The following is a 24,807-nucleotide window of genomic DNA, read 5'->3' on the forward strand; positions in this document are numbered from 1 at the left end:
TTCAGGAGAACAATTGAACTAATGGTGAAAATGCATTACAACCTTTCTTTGTCAGTTTGTATTCAGTGAATGGAGCCTTGTTTCAATATTATATTACACACATTTCTGTACCTGTAACTTAACATAATTCCAGATTGTGAGAAAATAAATGAAAGATCTGGATAAATCAGTGGGAAATTGCTTCCATACAAATCACAACGAAACACACACAGTCCCCAGATTTAAACCCAACTGAACATCTGTTGGAGATTTTGGACCAACGTGTTTGACAGCTCTCTCACTATCATTGAAAACACCAAATGAGTAATATAATGAATATTATTATTACTATTGTCTCATCCCTCCTGCAGAGTTTGAGAGACTTGGTGAATCTGTGCCATTAAGGAGCACTAAGTCTGTTCTGACGGCTCACGGTGGAAAAACACCTTACAAACACTTCATGTTGTTATTTAATAGTTAATTTGTATGTTTTGCATGTTTAGCATCTTATTTCTTTCTCATACCTGTCAAAAGTTGGAGCGGGTTGACAAGGATATTTTAAGTGTAACATAAAGTTGGAGAATTACTCAGCACTGGCAGGTTTGTGTCTTCTATTTCATATATAGCCTCAGACGTGAACTGACCCCTGTGTCTAATTTTAGACATAAGTAAATACATACCTAAATGTATTCTAGCCTGGAACAGTGTGAGAATAACATTCAAACAACTCACAATCACTGTGTACAAGTATCCACAAAATGCTAAACTGAGAGTTTCTATTTCAGACACATTTTTTAAAACACAGGAAGGAATTCTGAGCGTTGTTGTAATTTTCTGGCATGTACAGTATGTTGACATTTCTCCAACCAGTCGCTGGACCCCAGGATGGTGCTGACACGTGACATGTTAAATGTTAAATAAACTGTCCATTAGACTGAATTGACAAAGAAAGCCTCCTGTGTGTTTCTGTTGTACTCAGTGTCAAACCTGCCTGCCTCTCTTGTGTGATGATCTCTCTTGTTTGAATTTATCTATTGACTTATATATATCTGTTTGACTAATACCCTCCTGTCTTTCTGTGTGTGTGTGTGTGTGTGTGTGTGTGTGTGTGTGTGTGTGTGTGTGTGTGTGTGTGTGTGTGTGTGTGTGTGTGTGTGTTGAATGCGAGCTGATTTACAGTGTGCAGAGTGAGCAAAATCAGGTAAAACACATGTTACTCTGTAAACTGGAGCTGGTTTTATGTCAGGAACTCTGATGTAAAGACCACTGACATTTATAATGTATTCTGATATGGATTATTTGCAATTGCAAATTAGGCGGTTGTGTACAATGTGTGTGTGTGTGTGTATGTGTGTGTGTGTGTGTGTGTGTATGTCCATTTATACTCAACTGGGTACTGTATACATAACTGTATACCTTCTCATACCCATAGTTTCTAAATTTGTATGTGAATGTGTTTCAGTATGTCCCTCTATTTTCTGACTTTCATATTTATGGGTGCCAGCAGGTTGTCTCTGAGAGATGATGTGCATATTATGTAAGAGGGATTTTCTAAATAAACACAGCGGTGAAATGCTAAATGCTGACACATCTTAGTTTTACTGTGTTAATCTTCTAATTTGCACTAGACTAGAGTTCAGCTGAGGATGATGGGAATGTCATTAGTTTTGCAAAAACTGTGTTATAAACCAAAATAACGGACAAATTAAATCTTTAAGATGATGATGGTGCCAGAAGAAAGGTCCGTGGATCACCAGTCAAATTGTCATCCTGTGGGGGGACATGAATGTCTAACAACCAAACAACATTGCAATTCAACTAATAGTTGTTGAGACGTTTCACTCAAAACCCAAATGTGAACCTCATGGTGGCATTAGACGAAATGAGGATGAACTGTTGGGGACCACAAATGTCACAGAAAATCAACCAAAGTAGTAGCTGTGAACATATGTCACCTAAAAGCTACAAATGTCAACCTGCTGGCAGTAGAGGGAGAATCAGGGGATCAACAAAGTCTGTATGATTCATCCTCTGGGAAACATGAATGTCTAAACAAAATTCCACCTTAAAACATAAAAATATTTCAGTCCCTGAAACCATGATGCTAGGACGGCAAAAAATCTTAAATATGCTATAATTTAGTGATTAATGAGACAGAAGAAAGTCTCTATGTGTGCAAACCCACGATTATGATTTTGTTATCACCACTTTTAATGTATCTGTGCCAGTACAGGCGAGTGTGTGTGTGTGTGTGTGTGTGTGTGTGTGTGTGTGTGTGTGTGTGTGTGTGTGATGTCTGTGTGTTTGTGCGAGTGGGTGCATAGGCGTGTGTGTTTGCCTCAGTGAACAGAAAGTGCATCAACCCATCAACCAAAACAGACGCCTCAGCACTTTTCCTGAGCTTGAAATTTGTCACCCTCAAGAAAAAGCCTCAGTCTGATTCCAGTCAATCCCATCTGACTCTCTCTTTCCAGCGTGCGGCTGCTCATATTTGGATCATTTGAGACGGAGAGGAGAGAAAACACAAGCATCTCTGTGTTGACCTGCCTCGACCACTCTGAGAGGTCTTTCACGTGGACTCCGTGCTGTGTAATGCGTCTAGTTGTAAGTCAAGTGTGCACTCACAGAGTTTGTAAATGAGCTGAAATCACACCACAAGCGATGGTTTGGGTGTCGACAAAGGCACACAGATAAACATGCACGCTCAAACACAGAAGGAATTTTGGGTGCACATGACTTTTAACTCAACTCAAATTAAACAAGTAATAAAACAAATTCTTCCTTTTTGTGAGAACAAAAGGAGCATTCATGGTCGAACTAACATGCTATATTATATAAACTGGTGAGCAACAGGATATCACAGTCATTTACTATGTAATATTATTGATTTTGTGAGTCAGCTCAACATAGCCATACACACAATCTCTTTACGACCCAGACTGAGAAAACAGACTGACAGTCTCTTTCTAGAAACTCATTGCATGCCTTAATATATAGTTAGCCCAACACATAAAGTCTATACACTAAACACTTTTAACAACCTCAGTGCAGTTTAAGGCCAACGACACTATAACATACTGGAGGTGACAGAGTACAAGAGTGGTTCAGTTCTTTAACCTCCACGGGACAGAATAACTTTTAGCCTCATGTTCTGACTTTGTTGGTGGAGTAACAGTCGTATCAATGCAGGAAAACGTGTTACTCTGTTAAGTATTAAGATATCAGTCTAAAAAACATTTCTTTACAATGTAGCATTTGTTTAAAGCTACTTCCGTGACAAGAATTCATGCAAGATTTTTGAACAAACAATACCAAAAGTGACCACTGTAATGTTGCCTACAACACAATATTGTGTCAATGACCAAATAAAATGATGATTTTGCCATTCCTACAGCCTCACCAGTGAGGATAAGATGTGAAGTTAGTGATGAGTTGGAGGTAGATACTGTATGTAAATGGGATCATTTCAACTGAAATGGCTCATCCTCTGAGGAGCATGAATGGCCTTTCATAGCAATGTTCCCATGTATTCTTAGTCATAATTTCTATGATCCTAACACAGGAATCAGTATGTGTGAGGATGAATAACTCTCTGTTTCAAAGAAATGTGACACAATAGTTCCTCAACAGTGTATACGGTGGAAAAAATGGCTATGGTCTTGCCTGGACTTTTCCTTTGTCTGACATTTACATTTCATTTGTGGGCTATGGAACAACTGTAGAGCCTTGGCTGCCTTTACCTTGAGAGAGACAAACACATACTCAAAAATCAAGACAAGTCTGTTACGTTGTGGTTGTTGGGGGAATTTTCCACATAACAAACATATGAATGCCAGAGAGTGGTTCACTCATTTGTCCTTTGAGTTAGTCACTAACTGCTTACAATGTTTTTTATCATCTTATACCACAGGTGTATAGTATAATTTAGGGGGCTATTGGCCTAAAGATTAGGGACTTTCTTTGGACTTGAAGAGTGTCATTTAGACCTGCTGGCTTGGAAAGTGGGAAAGACTTCTTCCTCTTCTGCAACTCCAGTTGAAGTACCTTTGCTCAACAACTTTCCAGTGGAAATCTGTGGTTGTTCAGGCCAAATAACTATGAATGTGCAATAGAATGTCGATAAAACACAGCATGTGTCACCAGGCAAACTTTCCTTGGCTAAAAAAAACTACAACATAAACCTATAAAAAAATGTTTGGAGGTGGCATGGTATAAAATGTTCTGTGCTGCTCTTTCAGATTTGTTACCAAGCAAGAGCTGATTGACATGAATGATGGTGAGTAAACCTGGTGTTACTATTTCATCTGTGTGCAGCCGCTGAATAAAAATTGAGTCTGCAAATAAGCACAAAATTATAGCAAATGGGCCGTTAATAAGTCCCCCTTTGAAGATGTAGACGGTAAGTGTGCGTCAGTGAGTGCAGCGAGCACACAGCCAGTATTTACACCTCTGAATAGAGTTTGGTGGGAGACGAACGGGGAGACACGCCTTTCCTCAACCTCAGGCCAACATTAGCATGTTTGACTTTAAACTGAATGTACACAGACACCAGCAGCATACACATGTGGCAGTATCTATACATAAGGAAATGGCCGCACTTATGCACAAAAACAAGTGCACACACAAGCACTCACATCTCGGGATTTTTGCCGTTTAATCAGCTACCTCACAATTACACACACTCCTTGAGATTTCTGAGCACAACACATATTTTACGTTCTGTAACATTATGAGACATATTTGTAGTTGTTTTTTTACAGAATCCAATATTTCAACATTATGGAATAAAACAGATGGAAACGGCCTTTTGTTCTATAAGTAAAAATTCATAATATTATTAGGAATTGATTCCTTGATTCCTTGATCTAGCTATCACAACAGCTATGAGATCCTTTTCATCAACCTAGAAGAATCTGGTCAAACCCAGTTAACACCCAGTTAATTTGCCAAGTAGCCTACAAAATAACTATACTGTTGTGGTGGAATTGGTGCAGACGAATTAACCAATTAGCAGTCAGCAGGATGTGTTGCACCATAGCCACAGAAAATGCTTGGCTGGCAGAACACTCCTTTAATACATCCATAGTTAAAATCATACAGACAGCATGGGCCAAAGCATAAGATAAGATTAACTTAACTTGAACTCATGCAGGGAAAATGAAAACTTGCAAACTGATGCACTTCTCAATCAATAAACATGCAGTAGCATTGGAATCTATCAGGATCTAAAGATCTACTACCACTATATTTACGTCACATGTACAATGCACCTACTGTTAAGATGCATGTGACTTTCTGTCTGCTATAAGAGTAGTGAGTGTTTCTGTAGATCAACCTCTACAAGTCCCATTAATCAGCGGTGGTAATGAGTTTATGTGTCAGCCCTGTACCTGTGATTTACCATAGAGGTTGAGATGTATTGATTTTAGGTGTATGTACAGTAAGTGTAACAGGTTAGAGCAAAGACCAACATGTTATTGTCTTATTGTATATTTATATCAAATATAATCTGATACTAAATCATAAATAAAATATTTCTCAGATTCTGTGCTCCAGCTTTGATATTTAAGGCTGTTTGTATGACCTCACCAACTGGCAGGAGAAGACCACCCCCAACCCCCCACCCTCTCTCTCTCCCTCCTTCTCTCTCTCTCTCTCTCTCTCTCTTTTCCTCTCTCTCGATTTCCAACATCTAAATGTGTGGTGGAGTTTGAAAAGAGCTTCTTTCTGCTCTACTACTCAGGCAGGAGTGAGAGGCCCCTGGAGTCGCTGGCACTGGGAGCTTTGGAACATCAATGGTACGTTTACAACTCACCACTGGAGTCCCTAACAAGGAATATTTTGAAGGGGTTTTAGGGGGGATTCTTCATCCTCTGCTTGGAGGACAGGTATGACATTGAGGCACTGTACTCAGATGTCAAAGCAAAGGTAACACTGACATTTCTTTTTCATTATCAAGTAGTTCTGAATCTGATCTCTGGGAAATTAATTACAGCTAATACATATAGTGTTTGACAAAACAGATAAAACGTGATTAGATTCTTAGTGTTAACTTTTTGTGCTGATGGGAGTTGTGGTGTTTTTGCTGGTGTCTGGTGTGCTTTCTGAGTTTTGCTGAGTTGACTTTAGTGAGGTGTTAATGCAGTCAGCTACTCTTTTTAACAAACTGATTGTTCGATTTGTTGGTTTCATTTCACAGCACTTAATAACTTCATACTATGATTTCCATAGTGATAATATAATGTGACCTAATGGGGCTAAAATATGAGTTTCAGGAAGAGGAAATTATTAACGCAACTGAATTTTACTCAGTGTCTGAATTAATTATATATTAGTATGCCAGGTGTCTCTTTTCCCAATGAAATGTGGTATGAACCTTTATGGGTGTGACCACTTAAAATAAAGCAATGTACTTGTAATTCCTTGTCACTAGTTACATATGTCTACCAATTTGAACCACTCTAATCAAAGAGAAATTTGTTTTGCTTGCTTGTTTTTTTTAATCATTTTTAGAGGTTTGAAAAGGTAGAAATAGCCAGTACTACACAAGGGGGAAAAAAGCAAAGATTAGAGGAAAGTCTGAAAAAATAAAAATACTTTTTTCTGCTCTCTTGTCTCGTAATCATCTTGCAACCCCTCAGATTTATAACGCGACTCTTAGTGGGGGTCTGAAGTCCAGGAACCACTGATGGCATTATGAGGAATAAGATACTAAAATGTGCAAGAGTGTACACAAATCTTTAAATATATGAGACAGTGCTGTCTCCCTGCTGATTCATGAAAATGAAAAGAGATGCTGTACTGTCACAGTCTCACATAATCAGTTTCCAAACTGCTGCCAGACCTTGAGGTTTTAATGGAAAGAGGGGAACATGTTTATTTTCCGTTTCAATTCAAATCCTGAGTGGAGCACTTGAGGAGTCAAACAGTGTGTCATTACTGGGAAAACAATGTTACTTATTGTAATATATGAAACTACTGTCAGGAATGACATCCTGTTACTATGGTAACACCAGGCTGTGTGAGCGCATGTTGTGAATTGTAATTTTTAGATGTCAGAAATGAAAAGCAAAATCAACAAAGGGTTCAGTTAAAGCAGGAATAATTACACTCATTATATTTAGTACAATCTGTAAGTTACTGAACTAACACTTGATTCCTCAGTCTTGTAACTTGTGTATATGTGTGACACATTTAACAAATGTGCACATGCTGCTCAATCATGTCTTTGAACATAGTCTGCTGAGTATATAGGCATGTATAATGCACCCATAAGCATCTGTGAATATGATTTTTTTATTTCACTGTGCCAGAGTCTGTGCTTGTTCTCAAACACAGGCCTAACAGTATGTGTCAATACTGACATATGTACACACACTCCTATGCGTTTTCTTTACCAGGGGCATCGGACGTGCGCTCCCACACATCCCCTCGGTGATCTATGAGTGTTAGTCTGTGTTTCTGTTAATGCGCACTGTATCAATGTCAACTCTGTTCTTCTGCTGAGGGAGGGTTGGAGAAGAGTGGGTGGAGGTGGGAGGTGGGAGGTGGGGAGGGCCTCCCCTGGTTGCCCGCCTGTGTTTACCTTGGCAGGTCGCACCCCAAGGCCCGGCTCCTGACGGTTGCTGGAACAGACCAAGGCCTTATTGCCCTCTACCTTAGCTGGGAGCGGAACATACCACAACCCCCGAACAGAGGAGCAGCAGCCACCCCACTGACTGAATGGGCACACTGTGGAGAGAGGGCTGACCTGGCCCTGTGTGGCTTGCTCACGAATGCTAGTCCACATTATGAAGTGGCCGCAGTGTAAATGATGCATTTAAAGAGAGCCGAGGAGCTTCTCAATGATCGGATAGTAAGCAATAAAGAGTTAAAGTTTTGGTTGGCTTGGCCAGAGTTTTTGCTGGCGTTCTCTGTGTTCATACATTGTGAGAGTGTGAACACAGTGTAATTGCTAGCTGGATATTGCTGACTATATCCACTTTTGGGAGGCCCACCTTGATTGTGACATATGACAATGTCATTTTTAAAATCTATATTAATATTTTATTTATATTATTTATTCCAGAGTAACTGAAAACCAGGCTGAAATGAGTGTGTCACTGCACTCTGGTGGTGTTTCTTCGGTTAAGTTTCTCCATCACTGATGGGTGTGGCCAGAAGAGTCCTCTGTTAGTGATGTCACTTTGTACTGACACACCCTAGAGTACACTTCTACATCACTGCAGAAAGGCGTGACATTACACAACTGGGGTTCAGCAAAAACAATATTGTTTCCTGCTGTTAAGTTGTTAGATACACTTTATACATTGCTTTTGCAGGCTGCATATATCATTGTTTCCGACATTGTAGACAATATGATATGATGCAAAATTGTTTTTTTCCCCCATTCAATTCAAATTTTAGCCTACATTTCTCCAGGAAAATACAGCAATGTAATGTATGAATTAATAAAGTCAGTTATAAGTAGGCCATTGACCTGGAACTTCATTCGTGTCTCATCATTTTGAACTAACAATCATACAAGGAGACACCCACTGCTGAAGATGGAAAGAAACCAGTTTATTCACTAGAAATACTTTCAAGATGTGTTGCATTAACGCTCACTTGTAGTCTTGCAGCACATGCATAAGCAATGTCATACAGGAGAAGTTCATGAGAGGTTGCTGTTGAAAAGCAATTTGAGGAAAATAGATACAATTCATGAGAAGTTGCGAAAAAGCCCAACAATGTTTGAAAAACTCTGAAAATAAAGGAATGAATGTGAAACAGTCTCTGGAGAATACCATAAAGTGAGTTACAATATGTCACCGGGGCTTGAATGAACATCACAGCCTGATAATAACGGTGTGGGTGGATTTGTCAGTCTGTCTACATATCCTGTGAGGTATTTACTGTTTCCTCCCAAACTGGGCCAACGTTCACTCCATTCACAGACAGATCTTAGACAGCAGGGCAAATATTAGTCCTACTGTACTGTATGTCCTGGATCTGTGGAACTCTGAGAATGCTAGCAGCCCACATACATACACACACACACACACACACACACACACACACACACACACACACACACACAAACACACACATACAGCATGCATGCCACATGAATGCGTCCACACACTGTAATTATATATATGATCGGATTTTTTATGCTGAGTCAGTTGAACTTCTCTTTGGGCCTTTCACCAGGCTGCCAACCTCAAATCAACAACTGCAAATGCTTTGTGACTGTGGGCTTCAAATTTATTGGTTGTAAACGTCTCTGTGTGGCTGTTTGGAATGAAATGGGTGCTTTCTGCAGCCTGTACTGGGGCTTGTGAACGTAGCACAATGAAGGTTCAGTTGGGACTCGCAACGATTTTGTACATTTGACGTGCTGCACGTCACAGCAGTGGAAAGTTGAGAGAAAATAAGCAATGTGGTAATAAGGGTTTTACAGATGTGGGTTTGTGATTGCAATGCTGATGTTTTGGATTGAAGTTGGCGGTTGCTGATATTTAATGATATTTAAGGTCAAATTTGAATTGTGTGACCAAAAACTGATCAAAATCTGTTTTCTTGACAGAGCAAAAAAGTCAGCATGCTCTCAATGACAATGCTAACATACTTTTAGTATGCTATAATTTAGTGGTTATGGAGATATTTCACTCAAAACCACAAATGTCAACCTCATGTTGGTGCTAGCAGTAAAACGTTTCAGGATTTTTAAAGTTATTATTCAATTCAATTCAATTCAATTCAATTTTATTTGTATAGCGCCAATTCATAACAGAAGTTATCTCAGGACACTTCAAATAGAGCAGGTCTAGACCGAACTCTTTATAACTCTTTATGATTCATCCACTGGGCACCTTGGGTACTTGTAGCAGATTTCATGGCAATCCATTCAATGGTTGTTGGGATATTTCACAAAAAGACAAAAATGTCAACCTCATGGTGGTGCTAGAGGAAAAGTCAGGGGATCACCAACATCAGTATACTTCCTCCTCTGCACCCCATGAATGACAAAAAATTTAGTTTTGAAAATATTTCAGTCTGAACCAAAGTGGTGAACCAACTGACAAATAAATGTAAACTTCATAGCAGTTTTCACTATAGCATGGCCATAGCCATGAAGACAGACGATTTGACAGCAAGAGATTTTGGACCAAGAGATGGACCAGTGCTATAAATATATTGTATGCACACAGACAAGGACACAGGTTGAAAGGACAGTTAGTAGGTTGGAAATAATTTCAACATTAATTTCCTCATTAGTTTTTTACAAATGGAAAAGCATTTGAAATGAATGAATCATACTTCACCCTTTCAGCCTGAACCTATTTTAGTACTAAAGACATTTCCTGTGCCCAGAGACAGAGAGGCTTTTATTCCTTAGTGGGCATGTATGGTATTTCCAAATGATACTAGAGTCTCTTGGCATCCTATTTCCATTTTAGCTAATGATGCTGAAATAATAACCAAATGCACTGAATATCCTGGATAACGTGGAATATGAATGTAAGTGTACAGGAGTTGGAAAAAATCACAGCGACATTTAGGAAGAGAGGAAAATGAAAATAAACTCACATATTCATTCTAACACTTCACGGTTCATTCAGTCAGCATTTAAAGTTTCTATCATTATACACACCCTCTATATACACACTTTGTTTATTCTTTGAATATTCTCGTTTAAGCCAACTTGTGATCAGTTAAGTTTATGGTGATATGGTTTGAAAAGGACAAATATCACTATAAACATTAAACCTTTATTTTTTTCCATTGCATTTTTTATTTCCTTGGGGCAATAGATTTTTTTTTAGCATAAAATACCTAAACTGATGGTGGTAGAGATAGCTGAATCAGGTTAGGTGACTAAAACTGTGCTGTACTAAAGAGAAGAAGGACTGGCTTTCTGTAGCAACAAATTTGATTCCAGTGTTTCATTTTGGGTATTTTTCAGGTAACGATGACCCCCCTGCTTCTGCTTTGTGTGTCCTTGCCCCTCATCTCAGCAACATCATTGTTTGAAGACGGAGGTAGGTGCTCTACTGTTAACAACTACAGTAACAACTGTTACATTTTAGTTTCATTAAATTAATTCTTATCTTCATCATCCCTGTGTAAATGTTAATATTAAGCTATATTTTAATCTATCTCTGCATTATCTTTTGTGAAATCTACAGTCTGATTAGAACTTGATTCAACATGCTGCTGATGTATTGTGTTTTCTAGACATTTCCAGAGACATAAAGTAATAAGCAGTATAAAAACAAATGAGTCATGAGGACGTTTTCTCAATTGTTTTTTTTTTGGGTCAACTAAAAAGTTGTTCATTAATTGTAGGTAGGGTTGGTAGATCAATTCCTGGGTCCATCGTGTGAAGCTTTGTCCTACTATGATTGATTAGTGCTACATAAGTGCAGTCTATTTAACATTTTTATGAAGGCTGTCCCATAGCCCATGACCGTAAGAGATTCTGCAAAAAACATATATCTGGATTATGGTTGTAACCTCTTTAACAAATAAAAGACCTAACCACGACCTATCTTTACCCTAGACTTGACCCTAGATGGCACATTGCGTGTCAGCATCCCTTTGGAAATGCCTCTCCGTCCTCTTCTGGGCAGCAAGGTAGTGGTACCATGCTACTTCCAGGACAACACAGTCAATGACCCTGGTGCCCCAACCATCGCCCCGCTCTCCCATCGCATCAAATGGACCTACGTCACCAAGGAGAAAGTCACCACGATCCTGGTGGCATTAGAGGGAAAAGTTAATGTAGAGACAGAGTATTTGGACAGAGTGACGATGATCAACTACCCGCTGGTGCCCACGGATGCCACCATGGAGATAACAGAGCTGAGGTCCAAAGATTCTGGCACCTACCGCTGTGAGGTGATGCACGCCATTGAGGACAACTATGACTCTGTGGACATCAAGGTTCAGGGTAAGCCACAGAAACATTAACAGATGGTCACTACAAAATTACTCACCACATGGTAGTCAAACATCCATCAGTGTTTATTGAAACACCAAACATACAACAACTTAGCTCCAACAGTTCTATCTTGAAGGTTCTCTTAAACAACATACCCCCAAAACAGTTGGGTAGAAACAAATATCCGTAGCATAAATTATGAGTTATAATGGTCTTACTGTCTCGTCATGCTCATAGAGGTCTGGCGAAATTTGAGCACAAATGTTGTTAGAAAAGAGCTTGTCAAATGGGCATAGTTTTAAAGACATTTAATCATAGTTCTTCTGTCTTTCGCTCACTTTCTGTATCTTACAGGTATTGTGTTCCACTATCGAGCCATCTCCACCCGCTACACCCTGACATTTGAGAAGGCGAAGGCAGCCTGTATCCAGAACGGTGCCAGCATCGCTACTCCAGCCCAGCTCCAGGCTGCTTACGATGATGGATATCACCAGTGTGATGCTGGATGGCTCTCTGATCAGACTGTTAGGTAGTGTCCATCCATCCTTCCATCCATCTTTTATTTCTCAACTGCTTATACTGATCAGACTCACTATGGACATGTCGAGTTCCTAATTCACCAAATAGCATGTCTTTGGACAGTTAGATGAAATCAGAACACACAAAAAGAGAAAAATTCAAATTCCACACAGAAATGAAAGCTGGACACAGATTCAACACCAAGATGTTTTTTGTTGTTCATGACATGGCAAAACCACAGAGCCGCAGTAATCAAAGCTGGTGCTTTAATGAAGGAGTTTGTATGACGTGTAGTCTGGCCACATCTAAGTGTTTTCTAAATGGGGATAAGATGCGATGAATGTACCAATATGGATAATGGCGCTAATGACACTTGCAGACAGTCTCTCCTTAGAAATTGAGCGATGGTAAAACTCTGCCTACTTTTACAAGTGGGCATGGTTGTCACATTGTTGGCTATAGAAAGTTATGCACAGGCCCCTACAATTCCAACATCTGACAAAAGATGTAGATATGGGGTTCTGTCAGACACTGTTCAACCATTAGATGAGGCATATTGATCCTTTTAGTCTGTCCTGTCCTGTATTTTGGCGACCTGATGGGACAGTCCCATCGATATTATGTTTTGGCTTTGTGTTTTTAATAACTGACAGGGAACATAAAACAAACAAATGTCTTTAACATAACAACAGACTACAATAAATGACACAATAAAAGTCCATCTGCTGACTGACAACTCTTTTAACTTCTCAAGGTACCCCATCCAGGAGCCACGGGACCGTTGCTTTGGAGACAAGGAGAACTTCCCAGGCGTGAGAACCTATGGCATCAGAGATGTCAACGAGACCTATGACGTGTACTGTTTTGCTGAGAAGATGTCAGGTATGCTCATCTAACAAGGGTAGCAACAAAGGCTATCTTACCCACATGAAACCAATACACTCTACACACAACTGTAGACTGTCGTGTCAGCTTGTTTGCCTCCTCTTCTCTCCTCCCAGGCAGAGTCTTCTACTCCATGTCTGTAGAGAAGTTTACCTTCTATGAAGCAGGTGATCAGTGTGCAAAACTCGGCGCCCGGCTAGCCTCCACTGGAGAGCTTTACCTGGCTTGGCAGAATGGCATGGATGTGTGTAACGCTGGCTGGCTGTCAGACAGGAGTGTACGTTACCCCATCAATATTGCCAGACCTCAGTGTGGAGGGGGACTCCTGGGAGTGAGAACCGTCTACCTGTTCCCCAACCAGACAGGATACCCCTACCCAGACTCTCGCTACGATGCTATCTGCTTCCAAGGTAAACTCTTCTTGGAGACTTAGGAAATAATCTACTCTTTGTTGACAAAATAACTTGTTTTGTAATGGCATTAGTTTAGGCTGAATTTCTTCTTTAAGATTTCAAGAATTTCTGGGATCGTTGCTGATTGAAACCATCAACCTAGTGTTAGTCAATACGGCTTTTTAATGGTGCATTTTATCAAGCAATTATGTAATCTTGTCTCCTCAGCTGGTGAGGATGAAGGCGCTGTGCCCATGAGAACCACTCCTTTCCCAGACATCATCCGCATAACACCCGCCCCTGGGGTCTACCCAGGCCTTACACCCACACCTGGGGGTGAGGAGGGCATCGGTGGAGAAATCGAAACCTTCTTCCCACTGCCTGTCCCACCCAGTGTGACAGATACATACGATAAAGTGACTCCTGTGGTACGCGAGCCTGGACTCGATCTGACAGGCATAGATGCTGCCATGGCTCCCACAGGTAAGTTGGTTATGTACTTGATCAATAACAAACTGGGGCTGTCTCCTCTGAAGGATGTGGCCTATAAATGTGTTGCCTTCTGAATAGCCATGTGGACCCATTACAGTGACCCATTTTGGAGATGGTCACTGAAATAGGAAGAAATCTGCGCCATCAAGTTGAATGTAAAGCAAAATGTTTGTTGCACTAACCAAAAATCATTTTTCACTTAACTGTTAAGGTTTCAGTAGCAGGCAACATCTAACAGTGTTAAAATTGATGAAGTATATAAAAGTATTGAAGTATAAAAGCAGCTGAATTTGTTTCGTACTGTTGTGTTCAGTTCTTTCCTAATATGTATTTTTACTTTTGGCATGCATGCCTGCGGCTCGTTTATTGGCCAAGGGTCCCATTCCATCGGCATTGTTGTCATTGGCTAACTTGATGTTATATAAACAGCCAAAAATGACTTTTAAATGTTCAAACTATGAGTGAATGACCACAGTCTGCATCTGGGAAAAAAACAAATGGCATAATGAAAAAATAAAGATGACTTCAGATGACTGAACAAAGTAGGCTAGTCTTAAAAGAAATCCAGACATCCATAAAATGAGACGTGTTTCTTTTCTTCCCTTCCTCTCATTTCCCAGGTGTGGTGTTCCACTACCGACCCATCACTGGTCGTTACACTCTGACCTTTCTGGAGGCTCAGCAGGCCTGCCAAAATATTGGGGCAGTCATTGCCAGCCCCCAGCAACTACAGGCAGCCTTTGAAAAAGGCTTGCATCAATGTGACGCTGGCTGGCTCCGCGACCAGACTGTCAGGTCAGCTGGAGGCATGTGTACAATAGAGACAGACCAATATATTAAAACACAATATGTTTCCCACAGTGTGCAAAGTTGATTTTCCATTTATGTAATTTTTATTACAGAATTTGAATAATTCCGTGTCATCATGATTTTTTCCCCCCGCCAAACAAATGACTAGTTTACTTATTGTAGTCCAATTGCTTGGATTGGTTGTATGTTGTATATTTTATTCCTGGAGGGATATCATGACAAAGCAAAACATTAATATACTGTACCTTCATTCTCTTTAATGCTCAGGTATCCCATCGTTTCACCCAGAGAGAACTGTGCTGGTAATCTGCCACACCTCCCAGGAGTCAGATCCTATGGCCTGAGGCCCGCTAGTGAACATTATGATGTGTTTTGTTATGTGGAACGTCTGCAAGGTGAGGAACCCACTCACACCCTGAGGAGACTGAATTACTAGCATTTACATTTAAAGTCACCTTTAATATCTTTATATGTGTCCAGCTGTTTGAACTCTCCTGAATGTTTGTGAATGCTTCTGTTATTTTATTTTATTTTATTTTCTTAGGTGAGGTCTTCTTCACCAGTGACTATGACAGTTTCTCCTTTGAGGAGGCTGTGCAGCACTGTCAGAAACTCAACACCACCCTGGCCACCACTGGGCAGTTGTATGCTGCCTGGAACCAGGGGCTTGACAAGTGCCGTCCAGGCTGGTTGAAGGACCGCAGCGTCCGCTACCCCATTACAACCGCCAGGTCCCATTGTGGAGGCGGTCAGATTGGGGTCCACATCATCTACGCTTACCCCAATCAGACAGGGTTTCCTGATGAGCACTCACGCTATGACGCCTACTGTTTTAAAGGTAGGACAGGGTCAGGCGTGGTAGATAACTCGCCCAAATAACAAAGGAATATAGAGAAGAGAAGTGATATGGGCAAATAGATACTCTCTTTCTACTTGATGGTTGCCACTGGCTATGAAAGGACATACACACCAGAGACCGTTTCTGAACCAGAAATCATTAAACTACCCAGCTACAATTCTATTATATATGTATATAAATTATACAGTAGAAAATATTAAACATGTAGAACTTAAATATTTGCCAACATTAATTTTGATTTAGCATAACACCTTGATAATGTATTGCAGTGATTCCCAGCCAGTGGTTCTTGTACCCCAGGAGATACAGTTGCCAGGGAGCACATAGATTGTAGAGTAGCTTAACTGATTAATAGAATTCATTAAAAAAAAAATCTGCTATAACCCCTGAACACTATTGTTGTTAGTAAGCAAGAAGAAACTTCTAAGAAGTTAGCTAAAAGTAAGTAAAACTGTTGGATAAATGCAATGTGTGAACAATATCATGGCTTTTGGGGGAGCTCGCTGTTTTTATGGTGGGTACTGAAATAAATAATGGCAATTGATTAGGAAAGTACATTTTGTTCTGATCTTTTCTGATCTGACTTAAAGTGAGTGAAGTCAATGATATTGTGCTGCCAGACTTAAACGCTGATGGCAAGAATATATTCTGTATATGTTTTAAAGTGAATTAGTGATAAATTACCCTCATGCATGAATCATGTCAATAATAGCATCTTTTCTTATCGATCATGATCAACATATAGGAAAATATAAGTGGACGGCAAAAATAGCATATTGTCAATATTCTAGAGACCCCCCAAAAGTTCAAATGTTTTCAGGGGAGCTCCCACTGGCTCCTCTATAGTTCAGACTGGATAAATGGCTTAAAAACAATAAATGGTTAAGTTAGCTAGCAGTGCTAGCTTTAGCACATCACTGTATAGTGTATTTCTTAACTTCCCAGTTCCCATAATTCTTAAAAATTTACTTGAACTGAACTAATCTGTCATCTCATTTTGCCTTTTTCAGCTGACGTTCCTGTTGTTCATGTTGAAACCCGTGTGAATGTGACCATGGTGACAGTGGATGTTATCAACAAGACAACAGTCACAATTGATCACTTTGCTCCCACAGGTAAGACTGATCAAATATGTTCTCTGTTCAAGTCCTTGTTTGGCTTGGTCTTGTAGTTTAAATTTTTTCAGTTTTTTTTTTTGATTATTTGTTTGTTTGTTAATATTATCTTTAATATTTCTGTGCATCTTCATCATCTCAGTTTTGTTTTGTTTTTAGTTGAAACTACTGTGCTCTACAATGAAACTGAAACTGGTGTGAATATTACTATGATAGAGGAGTTTATCAACAAGACCACCACCACAACTCACCAAGTTGCTCCTACTGGTAAGACACCTGAAAATAAAAATAATGACACCTGAAAATAACAGTCTAAAGTGTCTTTTACTTTACATTTGAATACAATTATACACAATGTTTCACTTTTGCTAAACAATATATAACAAAGTATCTAATCTAGTGTCTGCATTCTTAATATTTCCCCCCAGTGAAACCCATTTTACCTCCAGTTCCTGTCGATGTGTCTGGCTCTGGTTCAGCTGATTATTCAGCTAGTGGGGTGATCTCAGGGGAGTCCAGCACCTCCAGTGCCAGTGGTGACGCCTCTGGTTCAGGACAGAATGTCATGTTCAGTGGGCACACTGACGTCTTCTCCGGCGATCAGTCTGCGTCTGGAGGTCCGCAGGAAGCAGAGGGGGAAAGCTCTGTCATCTTCACATCTGGAGAACCGGGTAGTGCATCTGGGGAGGGGCTTGACAGACAACTCTCTGGCTCCGGAGTATCGGGATCGGGTTTTACCAGTGGAAGTGGAGATGTCAGTGGTAGTGGTGAAGACTCAGTGATCATCATGGTGGATGGGAAGATGGTGGAGGTGTCAAAAGGCCCAAAACTCACAGAGGAGGAGTTAGGCCAGGGAGGCATTGATACCAGTGGGGCTGTCTTGGAATCAAGTACATCCGGATCAGGAGGTATTTCCGGGTCAGGCTCTGGTTGGTTTTCTGGCATTTCATTTGTCAACCACAGCGCTGTTGACCTAACAGTCCAGCCATCCGGTGAGCAGGAGGTGTCTGGATATCGCCCATTTGGATCAGGGTTTCACAGTGGCTTTCCAAGTGGTTTTCCATCTGGTGTCTCAGGCAGCGGCTCTGCAAGTGTGGACTCTTTCCAGCAACGTGGCGATGTCATCTACCTAACGGACACTGACATGATGGAAGTGACCGTACCACCAGTGGTGCGCCAACCTGAACCGGGCCGGGGGGTTGTGGAGGTCAGCGGGGAAGGAAGTGGGTCAGGGATCCATCATGAATTCAGTGGCACTTTGTATATCTCAGGAAGTGGAGCCCCTCATGAAACACCATCCACTGAGAAGCTTTCTGTCGCCCTCCCGCCAGGATCTCAGCTTACTTACACTGAGCAAATTGACAGTCTTGGCCAATCAGGGGAGGGGTATCAGGAAGGCCGTGCAGGACCTACCATCTATGTAGTGACTCCAGACCTAGCGTACACCAGCCCAACCACTGCACCGTCAGTGTCATTAGAAACCCCTGCTGTTGTGGAGCAGCCTAAAGTAGTGGATGGTATGTGGTTTAGGTGTTTCTGCTGATATCATACTGTATCGTAAGGCCAAGAAAGCTTGAGATGTTGAGTCTCTATATCTCTTTCTATCTCAGACCCCTGTGATCCAAACCCCTGCAGTTCAGGATCCTGCTCTGTACAGGGAGAACTCGCTGTGTGCCAGTGTCCTAATGGTTTCACTGGTGAAGACTGCTTGACACGTGAGTCACCAAAACAGCATAACGAACAGCTCCTTGTTTTTAATGCCATTTAGCTGAAAAGCTAGAAGAAGTTAGATACCAGTATAGAAATGTAATCTTTTACATATGTTTACACTTTTATCCAAATATGTTTGTTTGTATGTGTGTGTGTAGCTGTGCAGGACTGTGCCGAGGGCTGGTTGGAGTTCATGGGCAGCTGTTACCTCCACTTTGCGGAGAGAGACACCTGGTCTGAGGCTGAGCAACGCTGTCAGGAGCTCAACGCCCACCTGGTCAGCATTAGCTCCCAGGAGGAGCAGCAGTTTGTCAACTGTGAGTAGCTGTGTGAGTGTCAGTGTGTGTTTGTGTGCCTAGCTGGTCGGGGGCCAGTGAAGGGCATTTGAGTGTGTGCAAACCCACCAGCATGGAAGTGTTTTTTTTTTTGTTTTTTTTTAAATACCTGTATGTGTGTGCATCTGTATATGTATCTTGTGTGTATGTCTAAAGATATCTGATCTGACAAAATATTTAAGCAACAGGTGGAATTTCTAACTTTTAAAGGCTATGAATGCTACATCACTAGTCAGGTTTTGATAAATAAACTTGATAAACAGTTGACAGTGTTCACAGGTGGGAAGCTGATAAGGGATCATGTCCTTTGGGTGGTTAGCACAGAGCCACACCGCGTACTGCCTCTGAAAATATAAAGCTCTCCAAGTACAATTCGTATTCTTATTTAAAATACAGTAGCTTAGGCCGACCCTATTCAGCTACAGGCAGTTCGTGCATGAGGCATATTTAATAAGAAGATTATTTATTGTTGACTTAATGGAACCGGTTCAAGGACTAGAGCTAATTTGGTGGAAAAGAGGTCCTCCTGGTCCGCTTGCTATCTTGCCATCATATTTTAGCTCATGATTAATCATGGATGTACATGCACAAATATGAATACGTAGCAACTGATATTGAAACAAAATAGCAATCTTATAGTTTAATAGTTTGTAATATTTTGCAATCATTTAAAGTTATTTAAACTAATTTCTTTCATTTTTGAAAAATATTTCAGAGATTCTTCCACTTACCACTAGAAGGAGTTTGCATACCACAATTGGTACACATACCATAGTTTGAGAACCAGTGGCCTAAAGCTAAAGCATAATATGATGGGCGGACATGTGTAAGTTATTTCAAACCTAAAATTAATTTTTTTCTGCAATGCAGCCAATGGTCAGGACTACCAGTGGATTGGACTTAACGACAAAGATGTGCAGAATGAGTTCCGCTGGACAGACGGCAGCGCTCTGGTGAGTTTGGTTGTTTAACAACTGTCTATGTCATTTATCTTATCAATATATCTATTGATCATCACTGTAACTATCTTAGACCTTTGAGAATTGGAGGCCCAACCAGCCAGATAACTACTTCAACTCTGGGGAGGACTGTGTGGTGATGATCTGGCACGAGGGCGGACAGTGGAATGATGTGCCCTGCAACTACCACCTTCCCTTCACCTGCAAGACCGGACCCGGTAGGTTTACTGGGTTAGAATATGTGTCTGGACAACGTATGATTCTGGGAATTCTTTCTAGTAGAAAAGCATCCTCACATTCAGTTCTGTGCATAAAAGTTTGATAGTCTATAGCTCCAGCACCTCAGTGAAATCTAATACCAGATGAGCAGTGGGTTTTTTTTTCTCAAATCTTTTTAGTAGGAAAATTTACTTGGGATATGAGACATACAGATGGATTCCTTAAATGTTTGGTTTACTGTGGTTGGAGAACATAGATAGCCCTGTGGAGCTCAGTAGGTAACAATGGGAATTCACACTGCATCTTGATGCACTGCAAGACACTTTGGATTAAACCATGACACAAAAACAAGAATTTTGAGGGTTCAGTGTGTGAAATTTACAAGGATCTATTGGCTGGAATTTAATACAATCTTCATGGATCTGTTTTCATTAGTGTATAATGACTTGCATGTAGGAACTGTGTTTTCGTTTCCTCAGAATGAGTCATTTTTATCTACAAACGTCATAGGTTGCTCTCAGTGGAGGCCGCCATGTTCTTATAGAAGCCCAGAACAGACAAACCAAATACTGGCTCTAGATAGGTGTTTGTCTTTTTTGTGCATTTTGTAGTTTTTCCTTTGTGCTTGGAAGGGCAGGGTGAAGCAAGGGAATTGTGAATTGTGAACTCTTCCACTAAACCTTTAATGTTTTTTGTTTCTTCTTTTTCAGTCACGTGTGGAGTTCCCCCTGAGGTGGAAAATGGTCGCCCAATGGGTAGCAGCAGAGCGCACTACGTTGTCAACTCTATAGTCCGCTATCAGTGTAACGCAGGCTACACACAGCGCCACCTGCCTGTGATACGCTGTATGGCAAACGGACAGTGGGAGAAGCCACAAGTGGAATGTACAGAAGGTGAGCTTGCAGGGAAATGGTGAAATATGGATTTACTGTCCATAATGTAAAACTGTTTGTGTAGCTCATTTAACAGTTGAATTTAGCAGCCTCAGCCAAACAACCAAAACAAAGTAGTACCAGATACAATGTGAAATTAGACAAAAGAAACTAACAAAACAATATACTGTAATACGGTGTACTTTTGACACACATGCCCCTCTATATAATGTTGAGTTCAAAACTTTTTCCACATTTAGATCTGGTGGATCCAAGACAAATGCGTCATTATTTTTCAGCATCGGCTGCCGACGCCTACAAAGGTTGCTGATAGCGAGGACAACATTAAGGAAGTTTAAGAAATACTCAGTAGTCTTCTCCTTGTCATTGTATCACAGTGAATGAATGTAAACAAAGCGATTACATGGGTGAAGTCTCCTATTAGTAATGTGTCAGTGAGAGATAGAAGTCGGTCCCAAGTCAACAAAGGTCCCTGGTCGAACTCAGACATGCAGTTCTTTCTCAATGCCTGAAACCCCTAGGTTACCTGGGCGCCCCTAGTGCAGGTTTTCAATTCACTTCATTCATGAGCAAGAAATGTAGAAGAAAGAGCACCCAGACCAATGCAGGGAGATTTAAACTGTGAAAGAAATGAGGCAAAGAAAAAGGTAAAGGGTGTGAAACTCAGTATCAGTGGGGAGACAGAAAAACACACCTCCTGCAGAGCTAACATTTGAACATCTCATTGATGAAGAGTCCATGGTAGCTTTTGAACTGGATCCTTTAGTCACACTAGTCACTTCAGCGTAATTTATCAGTCTTGGCAGCTTATGTGTACATGATGTCATCAGTATGCGTACCTTTTCTCCCCCAGCTGGCACCAACAGCAACAGGCTACACAAAAGATCGCTCAGGAGAAGAAGTAAAGGGGTCAGCAGCCAGCAGGAACAGAGGAAGCTGCTCTGAGCAGGAATGAAAGGACATACAACAGAGAGCCACAAAGGACCCCTTTTGTAAAGAAGCATGGACACCAATGCAAATGCCCGACCAAAAAGATAACATTCCCTAACATGTGTATACACACACTAAAGCACATGTAGACAGTGATAGTGCAATTGACTGACATTTTGGAGAGTGCACTCTGCACCTTCTAAAGGCAGTTTTCTGTGTATTTATACCATCTAATTTATAGCTGTGACCCAGTATTTGGAAGTTTTATCTCAATGCACAAGAGGAAATTTTCTGCAATCAGTTTCCAGCACTGGACACAAAGTAAGATAGATACAATTGTCATATAGTGATAAGAGGTCTAAAACAGCCCAGTAAACGTGTTTTCGATTGCAGCTGGATTCTCTAAAGTAAAACGCATTGTTACATAGACTTTTGCTATATTTTTAGGGTACTTTTCTAGATCTGTGTTTCTTAGTTTTTTTTTATTTCTTTTATTTGGTCTTAGACTCTAAGGACTACAACTGTGCGCTTTAGACTGGTAAAACAAACCGTTTCCTACATTATAGGCAATGGATGTGATTCTCATACTTTAAGGTTGTGACCCCTTAAAATACAGCAATGTTACCCCTCCCACCTACAGCATGGAGAATTGTGAAGTTAGGTTTTGTTTTATTTGAATTATCATAGGAGGCCTTGAGACTTACTCAAATTCAGCATTGCATAAAATCCCAAATCTGAGTAAAAGGTCGGGGAAAAAACATGGCAATACATGCAGTAGAACTAGTCTTAAATACCATAAACCATCTTTCAGGACCCCAATTTATAATGTCACAACCTCAAGTCTGAGAACCGCTGTGCAACTACACGACCAGGGCATCATATATACTGAAATGATTGTGCTGTTCCATTTGATGATGAAAAGAAATCCAACTTCAAGATGTGATTAAAGTCACTGCAAAAGACCTGGATTGAAAGAGTCAGCACTCATGCACTTTTCAGAGTCTTCAGTCACTTCTGTGCTAATCATTTGAATCCAGTGCACCTTAAACAGTAAAAAAATAAATAAAAAAACAACACACACACATAAAAAACAAAACCTCATCTGTAGCTGACACATGGCAAGGGAAGCACTCTAAGTAACAGGTGAAATCTACAGTATGACACTGAGGAGCTTCCAGAACGGTGCTGAAGTCCACCTCATTGGGTCATCTGATGCAAAAGATGCACACCCCGTTGTGCAGGTTGGGGTTTATGTTTGTGACTTCTCAAGAGCAATCAATGACCTCTGTGTCTTAGTCAGATTCAGTGTTTGCTGTAATGGATTTCTCACTGTAAATATTCTCTCTACAATTCTCTGAACAGCAGGATCTGTCAATAACTTACACAGAACAAACAATTTCATTGTTTGATTAATTAATCACCTACCTGTTTGTTGATTTGTTAGTTTAATTAACTGGTAAGTTGCAGTTATGAGTTACTTGTCAAGGGGGCGAGACTGATTTTGACCAGCCAGCTGAACGTAGACACAAATGGATTTTTTTATTAAATCTTCTGACATCTTTACATAGATTTCTGGTTGCGTTTCATGTGACATGCTCTTATCAACCGAAATGTACTTCTTAAAACTTGAGAAATGACACAATTGTAGCGAAAAGGAGCTGTGAAAGCAGTAGAAATTATAAAAAATGTTGAGAATGGAAAAGGTTGAGGTGGAAGAGAAGGTTATAAAAATGTTGACCATGACCTTTTACGGTCAAGATTTGCTTCACTTTGAGAGCAGATACTTGTGTCCATATCTGACTTCTCACAGAAAAATAATCACAAACATTGAAACAACAACCACACACACACAGTCAAACTGGTACTCTCACAGGCACACACACACTTCAGTAAACACACTACAGAGTATAAGTGAGCCTGATGACGCCACAAAGTGAACACCAAGCTCAATTTGTACAAGTAAATAAGTGTTGATTTGGATGCTCCTGGTGTGAGCTGGATTATTTAAATCTATCACACCACAGGATATGCTCACATTTCAACATGAAGCCAACATTTGAGTGATTATGAGTAGGACGTATAAACTTTTGACAAATAAACCAAAATATGTGTAACATTGCAAACACACATCTGTTGTGACTTTGTTTCGATCCCGAATCCTGATGTGAACATACAGTATACTGTACTGTGCTGTGCCAAATAAAACTTGGAATCATCCGTCTCTGTGACATTATTATTATCACGTTTTTACCCAGGGGTCACTGCACACATACCCTTCTATTAAGCAGGGGTCTTTGCACTGTATACACTAACTTCTGAAAAGAGAGATTTCTGTCGCTTTCTGGAAACATCATCTTTCCCTAGAGCAGTGAAATTTGAGGTAAACTCTCTAAGCCAGAGGAACAAACCTTGCATTTAGTTTGTTTTTACCTTCCTGTGGAACTCAACCGTGAAAAAAAAACACATAGTAAATAGCTCCTTTATCAGGCTCTACAGCGACTACCTTCATCGCTACAGACACCACAAAAAGATCTGCTGTGTGTGTGTGTGTGTGTGTGTGTGTGTGTAACAGGGAGAGTAGCACTGTATCAATGTGTGGTTACACTGTCCATGTTTGCGATCTGTGTGTGTGTGTGTGTGTGTGTGTGTGTGTGTGTAGGCATGTAATCCCTGTGTGTGTATGTGTCCACTCATGTTTGGCCAGCAGGTGTAAATAGGATGTGTTTATAAAACCAGTTGGCCATAAAATCACTGGGACTTCTGTTCACACGCGGATGCAGGAGG

General features: G+C 40.6%; 1 protein-coding gene across 1 annotated transcript; it reads left to right on the plus strand.

Annotated features, from left to right (window-relative positions):
• Positions 1 to 5,683: 5,683 nt before the first annotated feature.
• acanb (aggrecan b) lies at positions 5,684 to 24,240 on the plus strand. Its single transcript, XM_051382344.1, has 19 exons — positions 5,684 to 5,777; positions 10,928 to 11,003; positions 11,525 to 11,914; positions 12,260 to 12,434; positions 13,179 to 13,306; positions 13,426 to 13,719; positions 13,930 to 14,184; positions 14,814 to 14,988; positions 15,271 to 15,398; positions 15,548 to 15,841; positions 16,873 to 16,977; positions 17,137 to 17,244; positions 17,406 to 18,494; positions 18,588 to 18,692; positions 18,846 to 19,004; positions 19,893 to 19,975; positions 20,055 to 20,199; positions 20,911 to 21,093; positions 21,947 to 24,240. The coding sequence occupies exons 1-19, from the start codon at positions 5,775 to 5,777 to the stop codon at positions 22,036 to 22,038; spliced, it is 3,987 nt and encodes a 1,328-aa protein (XP_051238304.1). The 5' UTR covers positions 5,684 to 5,774; the 3' UTR covers positions 22,039 to 24,240.
• The last annotated feature ends 567 nt before the right edge of the window (positions 24,241 to 24,807 follow it).

The sequence above is a fragment of the Dicentrarchus labrax genome, unplaced genomic scaffold (assembly GCF_905237075.1).
Source record: "Dicentrarchus labrax unplaced genomic scaffold, dlabrax2021, whole genome shotgun sequence".
Taxonomy (NCBI): domain Eukaryota; kingdom Metazoa; phylum Chordata; class Actinopteri; family Moronidae; genus Dicentrarchus; species Dicentrarchus labrax.